Source organism: Molothrus aeneus, chromosome 6 (assembly GCF_037042795.1).
Source record: "Molothrus aeneus isolate 106 chromosome 6, BPBGC_Maene_1.0, whole genome shotgun sequence".
In the NCBI taxonomy this organism is placed as follows: Eukaryota; Metazoa; Chordata; class Aves; order Passeriformes; family Icteridae; genus Molothrus; species Molothrus aeneus.
Window position 1 is genome coordinate 47,551,081 of NC_089651.1, and position 19,298 is coordinate 47,570,378.

General features: G+C 39.6%; 1 protein-coding gene across 3 annotated transcripts in view; it reads left to right on the top strand.

Annotated features, from left to right (window-relative positions):
* The window catches only part of UNC79 (unc-79 homolog, NALCN channel complex subunit), a 109,366-nt gene that overhangs the window by 14,925 nt on the left and 75,143 nt on the right, over positions 1–19,298 (top strand). For all 3 annotated transcript variants that reach the window (XM_066551339.1, XM_066551340.1, XM_066551338.1), the window contains 11 exons: positions 2,771–2,863; positions 4,152–4,207; positions 4,833–4,962; positions 6,503–6,567; positions 8,361–8,449; positions 9,610–9,650; positions 10,871–10,899; positions 11,966–12,192; positions 13,479–13,650; positions 15,990–16,220; positions 18,443–18,633. In XM_066551339.1, coding sequence (XP_066407436.1) covers positions 2,771–2,863; positions 4,152–4,207; positions 4,833–4,962; positions 6,503–6,567; positions 8,361–8,449; positions 9,610–9,650; positions 10,871–10,899; positions 11,966–12,192; positions 13,479–13,650; positions 15,990–16,220; positions 18,443–18,633 — 1,324 coding nt within the window. The remainder of the gene's footprint in view (positions 1–2,770; positions 2,864–4,151; positions 4,208–4,832; positions 4,963–6,502; positions 6,568–8,360; positions 8,450–9,609; positions 9,651–10,870; positions 10,900–11,965; positions 12,193–13,478; positions 13,651–15,989; positions 16,221–18,442; positions 18,634–19,298) is intronic.

Below are 19,298 nucleotides of genomic sequence, written 5' to 3' on the forward strand. Positions count from 1 at the left end.
CATAACAGTATCAGACTGTATGAGTCAAAATTTGATCTGTCATAGAATTATAGAATTGTAATGGAACATCAATCTCCTTACATAAAATAATTTCATGTGACGATTTTCAAAGGGAAATAGCTCTATAATTTTTATTTATTTATTGCACAGTGTTTTGGTGTGAATTCTTCCTTCCTTTAAAGTGTGACGTTTATTTAAAAAATCACTGTTTTCAGACTCATAGAACTTTCAGTGCCAGCAGTGGGAGTTGTGAATACAGAATCAATGGGCACACTGCTCCTGAAATAATAGATGCAATAGCAGCATGCATAATTTTTGCAACTGGACTGTATCTGGATGTACAAGTATGATTTCTCTCAATGTGATGATGATGTGAATTTCTGGTTTTCTCCCTCTCTGTCTTCTTGTCACTTTCTAAGTTCTTTACTAAATGGCTGTGCCTGTAATGTCTCCTATCCATAACAGTGAGGACTGAATCTGATGGTCCCTGCCTTTTGTCCTCTTCTTTCTTTTTACTTCCCCTCTGTGAAAATGTCATGTGATTACATAACGTGATAGTCCCTGCTCAGTGTGGATCTTGAGGCATGTTCTGAGTGCTTATCCATGTACCTGACCAAAAGCTTGATGGGACTTCAGCAGTAGTGAGAAATGTAACCATTTTCTGTAGAGAGAATCATTAGGGTCAATACTAGATCGGTTTTAACCAACAAGCCTTTTACTGTGTGTGTCCAAACGCTGGAACAGCTTTCCAGGGCAGTTGCAGATTCTCCATCCTAGCAGATGCTCAAAACACAGTTTGCCCTGGATATCTGCTCTAGTTGGCTTTGAGCAGAGGGATTGGCCAAGATGGTCTCCAGAGGTCTCTTTTAACATCAACCATTCAGTGATTTTGTGAGAATGTCTCTTCTTTACCTCTATATTCCCGATCTTTGTGGAAAAACATGAACAACTTTTGTACAGAGATCAAGAGTAATGTAATTTAAGCATGCAGAAGATGCTGAAATAAGTATAGTCCAGTGTTTTGAGATTAATATTTAATACAAATTTATCATATGTATTTTCTGACCAGTCAATGATCTTGGAAGAGTCCCCTAACTCTCCTGGAGCTCAGTTTTCTCATGTAAATATTCATTTTTAGTACATCCTAATGAGGTTTTCTGTATTAACTTTGACAAATTTAATGACAGTGTGCAAATCAAAAGTGCTAAGATATATTTCATATGAATGTGCAATAGGTCCTCTTTGTGTTGAGAACAGAATTTTGTGTTAAACAACTCCTTTTCCCACTGCTGGAACCTGTTAAAGAACAGCTGAAGGTGGTAACTTACCCTGTCTGTCCTCAGATCTGTAGAACCATACCTTAGAATAACTGTTTGAGTCAAATCCTTGGTTTACTTAAATAGATGCTGTTCCCCAACTGCCCCTGATAGAGATTGCATCCTTGCATTTGCATTTGTCATGCTGGCTTTCTTCTCTATCTGTTTTGGTGAGATTTCTGTATGAAACCAGTCTGCTGCTTTTTAAATTTACTAATCTAGTACTGTGTCCTACTTTTTTGCTGATGGCTATATTTAATTGCCCAGTTAGAGCTGCTGAGTATTTTTCAATTTAAATCCATAAAAATACACCTTTCTGTAATAATTTGGGGGCAATTATTTGTGTGGATAACATTAAAAAATAAATGAATTAAGTGCAGTGAATGTAATGGTAATGTTGGGTCATGTGGAGAACAGAAAGGGAGAAATTCTCCATTTTCTCTTCTCTCCATCATTTCTATTTGAGTGTTCTTTTAATTAGTCTCCTTGTCTTTCCCTGCTGGGAATTATATGCTCCTTTGCAAGGCAAGTGCAGAACCTTTCCTTCCCTTAGCCTTTAGTTCTGATTCAAACCAAAAGGGAGGATGCAAGAGATTGTCTAAGCAGTTGGAAAGCCAGATGGGAGGGATGAAAACAGCTCGCTGAGCTGGTAGCTACAGTTCTGTGCTTCTATCCCAAATGCTTGGTATTTGGGTCCTGGCAGCCAGGCTTGGGGAAGTGCTGAGAGGGTGGAAAGATACTTGTGACATCTCTGTGTAGGAGCTTGCCTTCAAGGCCATGTTGCCATGTAAAAGTTCTGCAGGGTTTTTCCAAATATATACCATTTAATAGTAACCAGTTCATGGGAGACCAGGAGGAACTCTAGCCACTTCCTGTGTGAGGTGAAAGATCCTGAGGTAAAAGAGAGCCAAGTGCTGCTGTTCATCATTATCTCAGCCCAGTTCACATAACCATGGGACTGATGTTTCTGGTCTGCAGCTAGAACTTGAGCTCTCAGCAGATGCTCCCTGAGGAGTAATCTGTGCCCTGCACCAGCAGCTATCACCAGCCCCAGCCCTTCCTCAGCCTCAACAGCAGACTTTCCATTTCACCCTCCAGTTCCTCTTCACCCTTCCTACAATCCAAGGCCTAGGTGCACTTGGCTGTACAAGTGATGTTATTTTGACACGTACAAGTGATGTTATTTAATTTGTGGGTTCTGAAGGAGAGAGCCTGAGAAGGCAACTGGTTGATGCAGTTTTAGGGATGAAGTTGCACTGATCTGGAAAACCAGGTGTGTGCTCTGTGAATCAATACCTAGGCATCTTTCTCTTCCACTTTTTTTTTTTTTTTTGTTTTCATGACATGGCACCTTAGGAATTTTATCTGCATGAGTTGGAATCAGTTACATGCTATTCTCACCTGATTTTCCTATTACAATAGAAAATTTATTTATTTTTTCCTTTTTTTTTAAGTGGGATCTTCAAAACGAGAAGGTGTTCCAGCACATGTCAATCTGTCTGCATCATCAATGCTGATGATTGCAATGCAGTACACATCAAACCCAGGTATGTGTAAACATGCAACATGGTATCATTCATTCTGAAACTATGAGTCAGGAAGTATTGTCAAATGCCATCAGAAAAGTTTTCATTATGGGAAAAAAACTGTGTCGTTTTCCAGCACAGGATGAAAATTATTTATTTTAGTCAAAACTGAGATTTCTGAGCATCATGCTGGAAATAATCCTTATGTAGATAAGAGATCTCTTTGTGATGGAGAAATAGGATTTGGTCCAGGATTGGAGACCCTGATCTACTCACATTTGACATGAGAATATAGTGCTGATATATATAATGTCAGTGTTGGAGAGAAATACCACTTACCTTGACTACAGAAATTCATAGTAACTGTCTTATACTATGATTCAAATATCACTGAATTCACAACTGCTGCTGTTTTACTAAAGAAGACAGGTAATGCTGGCTGCAGGCTTAATGGAACCATGATGAAATTAAATGTAATTAGGAGTATCTAAAAAAAAGTGAGGCAGTCCCTGTTAAACGATTGGGATCTCATAACCAAACTGAAACAATATTTAACCCCAGTGAGCTGTTACATTGCATAATTGTCAGCTGTCAACTATCTCCTGTCTTATGTGAATGGGTAGATGGTGTGTGTGGAGGAGCTCCACGCTGCATTGTGTGAGGAGTGTCACATCATCCTAACTTGGTTCACACAAGTAAATAAAAGCAGAACACCATTTCTAAAAGCTGCTTGCAGAAGTCAGGTTTTCTTTCATTAAATGTTCTGTCTTTGTTTTTTTTTTTGTGATTTCTGTGTTGAAACTGTCAGAGAACAAGTGGCCCTATGGTTTTTGGGAAGTCAGACATGTAAAGTAGTTCACTTGGCTCTCATGTTTGTTTGATACAGAGTGGCTCCTATAGCCTCTTGATATGTGGGAATAATATATTGTTACATGTGACTTCCATTGCTGCCTCAAGATGAATGACAAGATACCCATTTACACTGTGACAGAGGGAGACAGTTCTAGTGAATCAGCAGGTATTTTTCAACTGGATGTGTTTGAAAAAGGTCTCCATTGCTGTGCAAAAAGCTGTACCCTCATGGTAATCATCTTCCTGAATTTCTTGACAGAAAGAAGTTACTAATATTCAGTTTCTTATATTTTGTGATGTCTCTTGGAGCATTGATTCTTTAGCAAGCCCTTTAAAATAAAAAATATTTGAATGAGGCATAGAGTTCTGGATGGACAAAGCAAAGCCAATCAGCTGATTATGTAACTTCTGTAGTTTCCATGTCCATGTTAAGTCTATACTGTCTTTTCTCTCTCAGTGTATCACTGCCAATTATTGGAATGTCTCATGAAATATAAGCAAGAAGTATGGAAAGTAAGTTTATGATCATATATACGTTGTGGAAATGACTGTGCTTGGGTAGTAATAAGAACCAGATGGCTTGGAAATTGAACTGACTGTATGCCAAGAAATTGTAAATGATCTTTATATCCAGTCCTCCCTCTGGATTATGGAGAAGAAGGTCCCTCTAATTTTTAGTTTACAGAGGCAGTTCCACGTTTTATAGAAACCAGCTCTGTTTCCTAAGTACTATGTGGTTGTGGCTCCAATGAGTGGAAATTTTAATAATGAGCAGGCTTCTCAATTCATGTGGGACTGGATTTTTATGAGAACTATTTGTGAGTATTGTTGTCTGAGTCTGCTCTGAATCTGGATTATTTATCTGTATCTCACTCCTTTGCTCCATGACTAGACAGAGAATTCATTTTGCTCTGTTAGTGCACTGTGGGATGGGTAGTTGCTGTTGCATGCTCGGATCAAACTCAGAAGCATTCAAGTTGGTCATCTAATCTGTCTCTAAGAGCATACAAAGGAAGTTTCTTAGGACATGAAATGTGTTAATTTTGTGTGTTCAGCTGTCTTTGAACAGAAGTGAAATATATTGAATTGCAGTGTGTTCCCTTGCAAAAATGAACATTTTGTACATGTCTTTCCTTAGGATTTGCTATATGTAATAGCCTATGGACCATCTCAAGTTAAACCTCCAGCAGTACAAATGTTATTTCACTATTGGCCCAATTTAAAACCCCCTGGGGCAATCAGTGAGTACAGAGGACTTCAGTACACAGGTCAGTGCAGCTGGTTTTGTATAGGCCAAAATAAATAATGGGAAGTGTTAAAGTCACATTTTTACAGTTCTATGATGTATTTGATGCTTTTTGTTTGATAAATTGTACATTCATAACAATATGCAATGTCCATTTATCTGCATTTTCAAAACATGTAATGAAAAATAGAAACTCAGATCATGGCTAGTAAATATGTTGTCTTCATCACAATATTAACCAAACCTGAATAGGAGAAGAAATAAATATCATGTTTGTAACAAATAGTCTGTGAAATTGCTGCCTGGGCCTCCCAACAGTTCTGGTTTATGTTTCTTTCAATTATTGCTTTGGTTGCTTTTGTTGTGTCAGCTGCTAACACTGCTGTTGTTGCTAAGACTTCTTATCTGGCTGTTATTGTCAAAAAAAGTCATGTGATGTCAGGTGCAGTTTGTACAATGGATAAATTCTCAAGGTTGATTATAGGATGAAAACGGGGGACAAAGTCAGGAGTGCAGCTGGAGTAGGTTCATGGTACAAAGTCCTCTGTCTGCCAGACTCCCCAGAGATACTGATGGGATAGTGCTCCTACAGGGGTGACTGTCCAGCTGCAACTCATTGCTTTTCCTGCTTGTCTGTCTCAACCTTTTTCAAATAATCTCAGTCATATGACATAAATTTTGTTCACTTTTAAAATTTCTGGACCAGAATGTGACATTTTAAATTATGAAAATCAAGGGTTGGAAGAAACCTTAGAAGACTCCTAGACCAACTCTAAGTGCAGCCTTAATGTTCCCATTAGAAGTTTGTCTGACCTGTTCTAAAGCCTTCCATTGAAGGGTTGATAAATTTTCTTGACTATTTAGAAAAAAAAAATTCTTCATGTACTGCTGTGCATCACTTTTTCCACGCAAGCAGGTCTGTAAACTAATCATGATAGTATTCTTTTTGAACTGTTACTAGTACTGGATAGACTGGGCTTTTTCCCTTATTTCTAAGTTTTTTGTTAATATATCCCAGAATGGGATGAGTATTATCTGCAGTTGAGTTGCATGGTATTTTGACCTGGGGGCATCCTGTAGAGCATCCAAGTGATGCCATTTGAGCATCCCTTTGTTGTTTACTTCTTGTCATTACACAGCCAAGGCTCCTTCTGTCACTGGACTATTTTTCCTTTGTCCCAGCTTATTTTCATTTTGTCTGGGAAAGTAACTGAATTTACTCAGCTACTCCTACCATCTTGCTCCTGGAGTGGAAGGATAGTTAATTATTTCAAGATGCTGGTGAGATCAAGAAGAGTCTGCAACAGGAATGTCTGTGTCTTTTTCCATTTTCTCACTGAATCCATGATTCATTTAATTATATTGTAAATAAGTCAGGAGGCAGGTATATTCAGGGTTGTTTATTGTAATTATTAAGCTTCATGAGGAATGGCTATTTGTATCATACTCATATTTGTATAGTACTTAGTACAAGAGGCTCTTGTTCTCAATTGAGACTGCTAGACAGAAAGAATATAAATGTCTCTTCTCATTTATTAATCAGCCACGTTTTGGTTTTGCAGCCTGGAATCCTATTCACTGCCAGCACATTGAATGCCATAATGCGATTAACAAACCCGCTGTGAAGGTACTGCTGTTGCTTTAGGGGCCAAACCCGGCTCTCTGGGACAGGGGAGGTTGTACTCCCACTCCAGCCATGAGCTGTGGTGGTGTGCAGGTGACCAAAAGCAGGTGCTTGGGGAGCAGCAAAGCCTGTTGGCACCAAGGGGCCACACCTTTGGGAATATGTTCTTTGGCTGCCTAAAGCAGAATGAGGTTTTTCCTGCAACTACAGTAGGAGATCTTGGAATTAAACATGGTGATGGTTGTAGAGTACTTTATAGAATTCTAAGCTGGCTCCTGGCTAATCCATGTAAATGTTTTCCTGGACACACACATAAATGTATATAAATATGTGCACAAATATTACTGTATACAGGAAACATTACTTCAGTTCTGTAGGTACATGTTCACCTTGGTATTTTGATTGAGCTCATACAATACACCTACTCTGGTTATGATCCTTTGCTTGGAATGTGTCCTAAAGCAAATAGCAACAAAGCTTTACTTACCTTTTCTGCAGCTCTCTTTGAGGAAGGTAAATTGTTTCTTTACTGTTTATAGGCATAGTAAAAATGAAAAAGCTTTGACCAGGCTCACAGAACAATTTAGTAGCCGAGGCAAGAACGGCAGCCCAAGTCCAGAACATACTGCAGTTAGGTGTACTGATTAATTAATTTGTATCCAGTTAAATATGTAGGTACAATCAATTTTCCTGGCATCGATTTGTATACTAGTATAATTTCTTTAGTCAAAGAGTTCTGCAGTGAGCCTTTTCCACAGGCTGTGCTAGGACATCGTGATGGCACTTATCTCAAGAGTCCTGCAAGGGACCACCTTCCTGCCCACTCCAATCATTCTCAATGATTCCTTTCTCACAGGAAAAATACTGAAAGGTGCTTCATGTTGTAGTGGTCACTAGTTCCAGGCTAATAATACAATAGAGCAAAATATTAAAATAGTAGAGTTTAGAGCTTTGCAGATTAAGCACATGAATATTTTTGAGTGATACTGTTAACCAAATTTTGACGGAACCAGTTTTGATCAGTCATCACTCAGAAAAATGCAGCCTAAATAGATGATTTGGTTAACAAAGATGAGAAACAGTCAAAGAGATATTTGTCTTTATTTACAGTTTTGCACTCCAATGGAATAAGAGTGATCAGAGTGGTTAAGATGTAGTGTACGCATACTACTGTTCAGTGTTTCCTCTGTAGTACAAAACACTTGAACAAATGAGGATGGAACTGGCTGTTAACTGTAACTATTTTCTGTAATTGACTTATGTGGAAGATAAAAGCTAATGCAAGACAAAGTCTGGACCTATGTTGCCAAGGGAACTGTGAGTCTTTGTTCTGTCACTGCAGTTGTGCTCTATACTTGAAAACTGTGACGACTGAAAATTAGATTTTGCTGGAAGAGGCATTTTTGAGATAGAAGAATCTAGACCTTTCCATTACCTTGTCCATTACCTTGTCCTAAACAATGGATCCTTTAAGTGCTGTCTCTTTGAGGACAAAATAGTAGCAGTGTATAGTGAATATGTGATGTGAGTATATAACAAAACGTACTTGTCTTTCAGAAAGTGATAATATTGGTACTGCAATATGTCCTATATTTTTGCAGGCTCACATCCCTATCTTTGTTAGAAATAGTTTGAGATCTTGTACACCACATGCTGAGTATTTTCTTTCATTACTGAATACTCTTAACACATATCAAAGCTGTGTTACATTTTATGTCCTAGCATTAACATGTTGAACTTTTTCAGCAAGCTTCAATGAACAGAGATGTTAATCCTTTTCCTTCTCCGTGTTTCAGATGTGCATTGACCCATCCCTGTCTGTGGCTTTGGGTGATAAGCCACCTCCCCTATATCTTTGTGAAGAATGCAGCCAAAGAATTGCAGGGTAGGTAAACCAAAAGCTGGAAATTGATAAATATTGTCAGACTCTATAACTCTGGAGGTTTGCTTTTTTGGAGTATGATTTGCATATAATTCATATAGGTACATCTGTTGAAATATGTGGAGCACACTGCCACTCAATATGAATAAGGATTACAGATATTTACATGATCAGTATTTGCACCTACCTTTAAACAGAGCTTTTAATTTGAGATCTGTGAAAGAATAGATACTGTGGGATGCATTGACTATTATAGGGAAACCTCATTAATGAACCAGCTTATGCTTATGGAACATTTTTGTCCTCATCCATTAGTTGTCATTTAAAACCAAACATTCCAGTGAAAGTTCTTTTACAGAGCTTTCACTAATGTTTTGTAACATGTATTTCAGATTAGTCTCTAAGATATACCATGAAGCAGCACAGATCAAAGAAATTGATCCAGGATTGGCCAGTACTTGGAAGGAATGTACCATGAAATAAAATAACCTCACTTTGTTTCCATTTTTGGTTGTCTTTTTTACCTTTAAATTGCTACTTTGGTTTGCATTAATATACAAAATCTACTGATACTTCCAGTCAGTGCCAGTCCTTACTTCAAATGGACAAGTTTACAGGTAGTTCAGAGCCTAAAGAGTGTTTTTCTCCTCAGTTTCAGACAACTTTAAATCACACTGGCTGTGGGAAAAGCAATTACATCTCACCTTAGGTTTTTAAGTCATCATTGAGTTAAAACTGCAGGAAAAAGTAATTGAATTTGGTAGAAGCATAGCTTCTAAGGACACACAGAGAAAACAGTACTGGTACTTTGGTTTCTTTTCTACATTCATCTGCTATTCTTCACTACCATTTCTTATCTGTCAGACTTTCAGAGGACACTCTCTTTTAATTTGATAAATTTAGGTCTCAAAAGTAATTTTGAAAACCTTGAACATGGTGACCAACATCATCAAAGTGGTAATTTATGGTAAGACAGCACAACCAAGAGATGTTATGTAAAGCAGTCTGCAATTTATAAAATTACAATTAAAAAAAAGCAGCTTCAGAATAATGGCATTCCAACCACATTGATTTATCTAAATTTCCTCTGTACAAAAATAAATCTGTATATATATATATATATATGTATAAAAAGAAAGCTGATTATATATACATTTTTACAGGGATCACAGTGAATGGTTGATTGATGTTCTTCTGCCACAAGGTAAGAGATATTTTAAGGGTAGGTACAAATTGATCATAATTGTACAAAGCTATGCTGTATACTGTATTACTTGAACTGCTGCATTCTGTTCAAAAGTGTTGTTTTTTTTTTTTATTTAAAGTAGTTTGTACTTAATGCTGCTTAATGTCCTTAAAGTACTATGAAGAATTGACTAATCCTCTATCTGAAATACTATGCAACTCTCTATGTGTGAGGAAACAGAAACAAGTGAACAGATTTTCAAATCTTGACGCATTCACAATTGGAGCCAAGTTTTTAAAAAGTACTTGTGTCCTACAGTGCTGTCCAAAAAATGGGGCTAGTTCTTCCAGTAACCTGGGTCTGATTTGAAAGCCCTAAAAGCTGCTGAAAATCTGTAACAAAGACTGCAAAGGATCTCAGAAAAGGACATAAAATATTTTTTGATGGTCCAGTCATTGATCCAATTATTGTCCTTTGGCCAGTGAGAAAACCTGATATTTTGTTATCTACTAGAATGCAGACAAAGTGTGTTGACAGACTAGTCAGCATATTATCTGAAATAACCCTTCCAGGGATAGAATGAAGACACTGCTTCTCTCTTTGCTTTGCAAACTGAAAATTCTTAAGCAGTTGAGATTTTCTTGCTGTCTGCTTTTAGTTGAAATGTTACCCAGATAAAGAATGTTTTATTTACTTAAGGGAAGCACATCTTCTTAATCAGCCCCTTAAACTTACTGAATCATACGTTGCCAGGGCAACAGATCAAATAGCTACTGCTTACAGGTTGAATCTGCAAACATTTCACTCTGAAATTATGGGCCAGACATAGTGTCTGTTTTGGCATTGTTCATCCATATTCACTACTCTTATGCCAAGAGCTTTCACAAGTAGTGTAGGCCCACCTGAGCCATGTCTCCTGCAGCATGCCACAGTTGTGTGTGCAAGGTGTGCTTTTACAAGTCTGCCTGTGAGGCAGCAGCATAAGCAGAAGGAGGAGGGGTTGCAGAGCCCACCACACTTAATGCACCAAGGCTGTTATTGTATTTCAAAGCAGAAATAGTCACAGGCCTAAGTGTGTAGTGTCCTCGCTTCTGCTGGCTTAGGGGTTTCAGTAGTACCTGGAAACACAAGTTTAGCCCAGAGACTTCCTTGCAGGATGTCCATTTTCCCTTGGCTGCCATAGTAAACCACAAAGGTCGTCACTTTGTGTTCATGTTTTGTATGCCTTCCCCTTACAGCTGAAATTTCTGCTATATGTCAGAAGAAGGTAAGATTCAGCCATTTGTGTGATGGGGCATGATTTGATGTTGTGTGTAATGTCATTCCATCGCTGTATAGTGCATTCTTCTTTCTACCATTCCAAAATTTCACAATTTATCCATGAATGCATTTATTGGTGAATGGAAATAATTCAGCAGCAGCAGGTTTCTTTTTGTTAAAACTGACAATCTTGATTTGAGTTGTAGGTTTTAGTTTAAGTGGCAATTAGTAAAGCAATCCAATTATGCAGTTGAGGTCTGTTTGTATTCTATAACTCTGCTTTATGAAGAGGATAGAACAAGAGATGAATTTTAAATTTAAGTGTTTATGTATCTTCTCATGTCCTTGAAGTCTTGGATTGATCGTAAATTGGGCAAAAATCAAACTGTAAAATGTGTATTTTTAAAAATACATGGACTGAAAATCTTTAGTGCTTGGCTCTGAAAAGGTTGCTGACAAAAAGAATCTGCTCGCAGTACATATCAGCTAATGTGTTTTGATAAGACTTTTATAGCAAAGGATACAGTGTATAACATATTCCAGTTCTCAGGTGGCAAAGAAAGTTTCTCTGTTGGGCTGGATTACTAGGTGGCAGAAATTTCAGGTGCTTATTTCAAAGGCTTGTACAGTTTCCTATGATAAGGCAGGTTCTTACATAGCATAAACTGTGGCATGGTGGCACCACTTTTTTGCACTCCTAAGGATCTGCCTGTTGCTACCTGTAACTTAAAAAGACTTTCTGAAGCATAAGCAGGTGTTAAGAGAACTACTGTAAAATTTAGAGATTGCTCTAAGTCAGGACGTTGAGGTTGATGATTTAAATGTCAGTTTGGTGTTTCAGAAGAGGAGCAACTGTGACATTTAAGTCCACACTCAGCATTTAGTCCTGAGCTTGTCTTTCTGGAAGGTCAGTGATGTTTGGCATCAGGAGGTTGCACGCAGTTGTGCTTAGACAGAGTGATTTTTGGAAATTGCCAACGCTTGAGCCAGCTCCCTGGTGCAGGCTCTCATCCCTGTTTTCAGTTCCATTTCCCGATAACCTGTGGCCTGACAAACCCTTTTTTTATTTCCAGAACTGCAGCTCCCACGTCCGAAGAGCAGTCGTCACGTGCTTCTCGGCGGGCTGCTGCGGCCGCCACGGCAACCGGCCCGTGCGCTACTGCAAGAGGTGCCACTCCAACCACCACAGCGAGCTGGGGGCGGCCGCAGAGACCCACCTGTACCAGACCTCACCGCCCCCCATCAACACCCGCGAGTGCGGCGCCGAGGAGCTCGTGTGCACCGTGGAGGCTGTCATCAGGTACTGTGAGCCATGGGTACGCGAGGCAGGACCAGGCCTTGGTGTCCATATTGCAGCTCATGTGCACTGTGGAGGCTGTCATCAGGTACTGTGAGCCATGGACATGTGAGCAGGACCAGGCCTTGGTGCCCATATTGCAGCTCATGTGCACCGTGGAGGCTGTCATCAGGTAATGTGAGCTATGGACATGTGAGCAGGACCAGGCCTTGGTGCCCATATTGCAGCTCGTGTTCACTGTGGAGGCTGTCATCAGGTAATGTGAGCTGTGGGTACGTGAGCAGGACCAGGCCTTGTGTCCATATTGTCTGCAGATCTTGTGCACAGGTGGATTTTAGTTTCACTGGGATAATTGGAGAGTAGACACTGAACTCCTGCTGCTTTAGCAGAGAGTAGCTCAGCTGGGGACACTGTGGCTGGACGGTGTTCAGGCGGAAAGGGACCTGGGGGTGCTGGTCAACAGCCGGCTGAACATGAGCCAGCAGTGTGCCTTGGTGGCCGAGAAGTACAATGGCAAGGAATTGTATGGCCAGCAGGAGCAGGGAGGTCATTCTTCCCCTGTACTTGGCACTGGTGAGACCACATCTTGAGTGCTGTGTCCAGTTCTGGGCCCCTCAGTTTGGGAAGGACATTAAGATGCTTGAGCGCGTCCAGAGGAGGGCAACGAGGCTGGTGAGGGGCTGGGAACACAAACCCTGTGAGGAACGTTTGAAGGAACTGGGGATGTTTAGCCTGGAGAAGAGGAGGCTTAGAGGTGACCTTATTGCTCTCTACAATCTCCTGAAGGGAGGTTGTAGACAGGTGGGGGTTGGTATCTTCCACCAGGCAGCAACTGACAGAACAAGAGGACAGAGTCTCAAGCTACATCAAGGAAGGTATTGGTTATTAGGAAAAATAAGATAATAAATATTCCTAATAGGATATTAGAAAAAAATTTTTCACTGAAAGAATAATAAAGTATTGGAATGCTCTTCCCAGGGAGGTGGTAGAATCACCATCTCTGGATGTGTTTAAAAAATGACTGGACTGGCACTTGGTGCTATAGTCTAGTTGAGGTGTTAGGGCATAGGTTGGACTTGATGATCTTGGAGGTCTCTTCCAACCTTGTTATTCTGTGATTCTGTGAGTGTTGTCCTAAAGAGAAAGTCAGCCTGGAATCCTAGGATTTGATGTTATTTTGTTTCAGGAAAGTGATGACATCATATGGCTAAATGTCTAGTTACTCTTGATTAGACACTTGTATCCACTGCAGGGAAGGTGCATTCACTGACCACAGGCTTGTTTTATAGCTTGCTGAAAGAAGCAGAGTTTCATGCAGAGCAGAGGGAGCATGAACTCAACCGAAGGAGGCAGATGGGCCTCTCCTCTTCCCATCACTCCCTGGACAACACAGACTTTGATAATAAAGATGATGACAAGCATGACCAACGCCTCCTGAGCCAGTTTGGAATATGGTTCTTGGTAAGAAATTCTTGCTTTCTTCTCTCTTCGTAGTTGCCTCCCCTTTACTTTCTGAAGTCTGTTTTGCCTCTATTTGTTCCCACACTTCTTGGCTTTAGTTGGAGACATTCTGAATTGTAAGCAAGAATTTGTCCTGTGAAGCTGTCAGACTTGGAGATTTCATAACTAGTTTGGGTGGAGCTGCTGACTGCCTCTGAGTCTGCTACAAAGTATATAAAAGAATTATTAACTCTCAGGTTTTTAATTGACTTCTGTTTGCTTCTGTTCACAAGTGCCCCTGGTGAGTGCCATTTTTTTAATTTTAAAAGGCAGTCCTCTAAAAATCTATTTTTCCCCTTCCAGTTTTCAACATCACTTTCTGGGAGCAGAGCTTTCTCTCTTACCTCTGAATAGGCAGGAGGATTCTTACTGGGATGTTGTTCCTTCCTGCAGTCAGCTTGATCAATTTGTGTCAGTCAGTCTACTCCATTCACCTGGTGTGGGATGACAGAATGAAGCCCTGGGTTCTACCCCTACAGCAGCTACCAGAGATTATTCCAAAATAGCAGGGCTGCTCCTGGCTAGGTCATGAGCAGGCCAGGCTGCAGCCTCATAGATCCTCAGAAACTGCATTCTGCAGTTCTCCTTAAGGAGAATTCTTTTTCTCAGGCTCTTTCCAAGTCACCTTTCCTCTCAAGCTCTCTCTTCAGTCACCCAGTGACATGTGGGCAAATATCAGGACCCTTCATCCATTGTGTAAACAGAGATAGGATCTCTGGATGGCAGAGTGGTAGGTGTGGAGTTCCATGGTGCCAAAAGAGCTGCTCTGCAGTTTCAAAGAACTACATGAATAAACTTTATATTCTGCTGACATCTTGTGGGTTTTGTTGTTTAACGTTGTTTCAGAATGAAAGACATCTATATATTAAGACATCTATATATATATTTTTTTGTGCCATGTGCATCTATTCTGTATTAAAGGATGTTTTGTAAAGACTGAAGGTCTATATTTCCAGAAGTAGAATTAAGTGCAAACAGAGCAGGTTGTGTTTCACTGTACATGCCTCATCCCTGACATTCAAAGTGTACCTTTCTGTGGTAAGGAGGAAGAACTCACTGTCTCCATTCTATTCCTGTAAAATCTCTTGAGCTTTCTGTAGTGGGTATTGACAGAGATGACCATACAGGTTGTGAGACTCTTGGGTTGCTGTTTTCCTCCATAAAATTACTATCTTTCATGCAGAAACTGGATAAGGGGTCAAGAGTTCCTTTTAAAAAGGCTGCCAGCTGATACTGCCTTTGAGTTAATGCTCACCTGAGCCAAGCACAAGGAAGCCAACACCTTAACTTCAACCTGCAATGAAGTAAAAGACTGTACTTTGAATTGGCAAGATCTCAAGAAAAATCATGGAGGAAAAACATTTTTTAAATGGGTTCTGGTTTCTCTGGGAAGGAGGGCTGTCATTTTTTTCTCCAGATGTGACACAATCATTGCTCTGTTGTTCGCTCACTGCCAGGCAGTGGTCACCAGTTTCAGGTTGCCAAGTGCTTAGGGTGCAATTTTCACTAGGAAATGACAATGAATAGCTGTTTGGTGGCTAAAGGAGCTTCTCCTGTCATCCATTCTTTGCATTCAGTTCAGCAACCTGATTTGAAACTTTGTCTCCTGTACCCAGAGGGTGCCAAGAGCTCAAATATTAGGTAATTAAGGGCTTAGCAGTGTGCTGGCCTGTGAACTGGGGTAGTAACTTGGTCTCAGATTTGTGACAGCTTTACAGTCCAGGTGTCATTTTAAAGAGTTTGGAGAAGGGGTGAAGAACGTTAATCATTATGTGGGAATTTCCGAGGACTTAAAACTCATATTCATGCCCCAAATGAGGACAAAAATTCAAGATTGGAGTCTTTTTGCAAAGTAAAGATCACTTATTACATTAGGTAGGCATGTTCTTTCAGAATTTTTGAAGTTCTTGATTTGACTTGTCTTTTTATCTGGTATGTCTTATATATGTGTGTGTATGTATAGCATATATTTTACTAGATTTACAGTACCTTCTGAAATTAAAAGTAATTTTAAAGTTCAAACCAAAAAGTTTGTCAAAGCACTCTACACTGATTTTTTTCAGTGTTGAAAGTAAACAAAAAATTCAGTGCCATTTTTTTCCCCATTTTGTTGTTATTTTCTGGTTAGGAAATGTTTTGTCAATTGTCCTGTACCAACCTCTATTTAAAACTGATCATTTCATTTGTCTCATATGTAATCTGCATCCTCATAACTCTGAGAATATGCAAAACCTAGTAGACCAAAAATTTCCCCCCTTTAATTCTAGAAATGAAAGTTGGTTTGTGTTTCTCTCTTCCAGGTGAGCCTTTGCACTCCCAGTGAGAATACACCCACAGAGAGTTTAGCAAGGCTGGTCAGCATGGTGTTCCAGTGGTTTCACTCTACAGCTTACATGATGGATGATGAAGTTGGTAGCCTGGTTGAGAAACTGAAGCCCCAGTTTGTTACCAAGTGGCTGAAGACTGTTTGTGATGTCCGGTTTGATGTCATGGTTATGTGCCTCCTGCCCAAGCCAATGGAGTTTGCCAGGGTAAGAACAATTTATCTGAAGGCTCCCTTATTTGATACAGAGATTAAGGTCTTAAGTAAAATTGCCTTTTTTTTTCCAGCTCTGACAACACAAAGAAATCTCAGTGGTAGAGGGAGCAGTGGAAATTGGGAATTTTTCCTTTTCACAGCATTTTTAGTTTTACTGTGTTAGAAAGTAGGCATTATTTACACTGATGTGAGGGCAGGTTGGAATAATATTATAGGTATTGCAAGATATAGTATTGTATAGGGATTGTAATATTATAGGTATTGGAAGCTACATTTTTGATACCTGCACATTTTTATGGTGATGAAGTACCTGAACTTGTCTTTTCTAAAAGGTATCATTTGCCTACTCCCAGATATAAACCTGTCCTTTAGTGATGTTTCTTTGCTCTTTGCATACTTCATCTCTGCAGCTGTGAATTAAGGTTTTTGAAATCACACAGTTGTAACTGAAGGGAACTCTGGGAATTCTGATGCTAACTTCAGAGACCTAATTTGAGTGACTCAATTAAGATCCCAGTCTGACATGGTTTGCCTTGTTGCTGATGGAGAGACAGAGATTTACCTGGAAGGTTATCCAGGGTGCCTAAGTGTAACCATTGGTGCAGCCTCTTCTAAAAAGAGTCATTCTTCCTGTCCATTAGTTATGGAGCGGAACTCACCACTTAATCATGCTTTTGTAAGACTTTCTTTTTCTGAGACTCTCATGTAAAATGTCCAGAGGACATGTTGGGCTTGTCTCCTAAAATTAAGTGGCTAGACTTGGAAGAGACATAAAGACTTTGTGTGATGTATGACATCATCACATGAACTGTGCATTGTGGGTTTTTTATAATGTAATGTATGCTGCTGTACATTTGCAGACCAGCGTGGGCATGTTTTACTTAGTAACCATTGCTGCTGGGGGGGCTTGTAGGTCAGCTGGGGCAGTTTGAGAGGTGGATGGATGCTTCAAATGTTAGAAACTGAACAAAAGAGACCATGGCTTTGAGGTTAAGGGGAGAAGGAAGGACTGAACCTCATGCTGTAATCTCTTGCAGATTTTTTTCTTGGATCCAGCCCTTCTTTTGAGTTTTGTTACCCCCTACTGCAATACTTAAGACTAGACCAAAAACTTGCCAGATTTGCAAGACTTCACTAGAACATGAAGACAAATAGCCATGAAATTAGCTGTGATGAATGAAGGAAAAATAGTTTGCTGGCTGAGATTACCAGTAATTGCTGCCAAAACAGCAGGCATCTCTAGAGCCATTAGTCAGGAACAGCAGATGTGAGCCGAGGTCAGTTAGAATAATTAATCTCTGTATGCCAATTACTTATATACTTAGAAGCATATTTTTTTGCTTCCATCACTGAAAACCTTTCTTCAAAAAACCCTGAACTAACACCCATGAAAGAACACCTTGTACAGACTTAAGTTTTTCAGAATAAAGACCCAGCACTGTAACAAGTTTCCCAGAGCAAAAAATTGATGGTGCAAGTTTGACCAAATAAATCTGTGCCTTTTTGAGAATTATAAATAATAATACACTGAATCATGGCCTGAAAGTGAGCAAAGTTCATTTAAGTCTTGGACAAGGCTTTTGTGTCCTGTCAGTCAAATTAAAGAGGAAAAAACAATGCAGCTCCGTGTCTGAATTCTAAATTCGGCCTTGAATTTATTAATAATCATCTCCAAAAATTTCCTGGCTGCAACACACTGAGCAAATTTGTGATACTGAGTAAGTTACAGGGACTAGAAATATTGTTCATTGTTGCATTCACATTCTCTGAAAAAATTCCTTCGCCCAGGGCTTTTCTCCTGGGAAGCTGAAAGGCAGCAAGAGAGACCTCAGAGAAAAGGAAAACACTTCTTATCTCATTTGCTTCTCCTGTGTTGTGCCCGTGTGGGATATGTTTGGAGATTGTTTACCCACAGGTGATTGTTTGATTGGATTCTGGTGTGAGTTGTTTTGACTCATTAGCCAATTAGGGCCAAGCTGTGCCAGGACTCTGGGAAGAGTCACGAGTTTTCATTATTACCTTTTTAGCATTCAGTAAGTATCTTTTCTGTATTCTTTAGTATAGTATAGTGTAGTATTCTTTAATATAATATAGTATAATAAAGTAATAAATTAGCCTTCTGATAAGATGGAGTCTGATGCATCATTCTCTCCCCTTGTGGGTGGACCTGCATTTACAATAGTTCATCAGTATGATTTTTTGAAATACCCACAGGTTGGTGGATACTGGGACAAATCATGTAGTGCTGTAACCCAGTTAAAAGAAGGGCTGAATCGAATCCTTTGCTTGATTCCATACAACGTGATAAACCAGTCAGTGTGGGAGTGTATCATGCCTGAATGGCTGGAAGCTATAAGGACAGAAGTGCCCGATAACCAGCTGAAAGAGTTTCGGGAAGTGCTGAGGTATGTAGGCATATGTTGGAATCATTCTGGTTTTGCATATGTTTGTTGACGGTTTTAGCATTTTAAGATGGTGGCAACTAATAAAATGCCTATATGTGCAATAGACAGTAGTGAGTGAATGCTTTGGATTTGTTTTTGTATCTTATGTTTAAAGGATTTAAGCTTTGGGAAAGTTTTCTTTTATTGCCCCCCATGTCTTTGTGTCAAGAGCCAATTACACGATGCCTCTTTGGTGTGAGCAAGGCATATTCTTAGTGTGCTTCCTGCAGCATGTTGGAAGGACCAGCTTTCTTCTCCTGTCCAGTTGATGAGAAATGGTGGGGATTAGTAGAGCTGTATTTGTTATGATAATATCTTCCCCTATGAAGCAAAGGAAACACCAGGATAAGATTGGTGGCGGAGTCATAATTTTGTGCCTGGTTTATGACTTTGACGATGAAACTTCACATTGCCTTTTAATTGATGACAGGGCTCTGAAACTGACTGTAAGTTCATATTTGTAGGTATTGCTGTAAACTTTTTTTAGTGCAAACATGGAATAATGGACTAGTGAGATGAGAAATTTTTCAATTTTTGCATTGGATGATGGAAAAGATATTGCTATCAAATGAATTTGAACACATGTGATATCAATTCTTAAGGTGCATCACCAAATTCAGAGATGG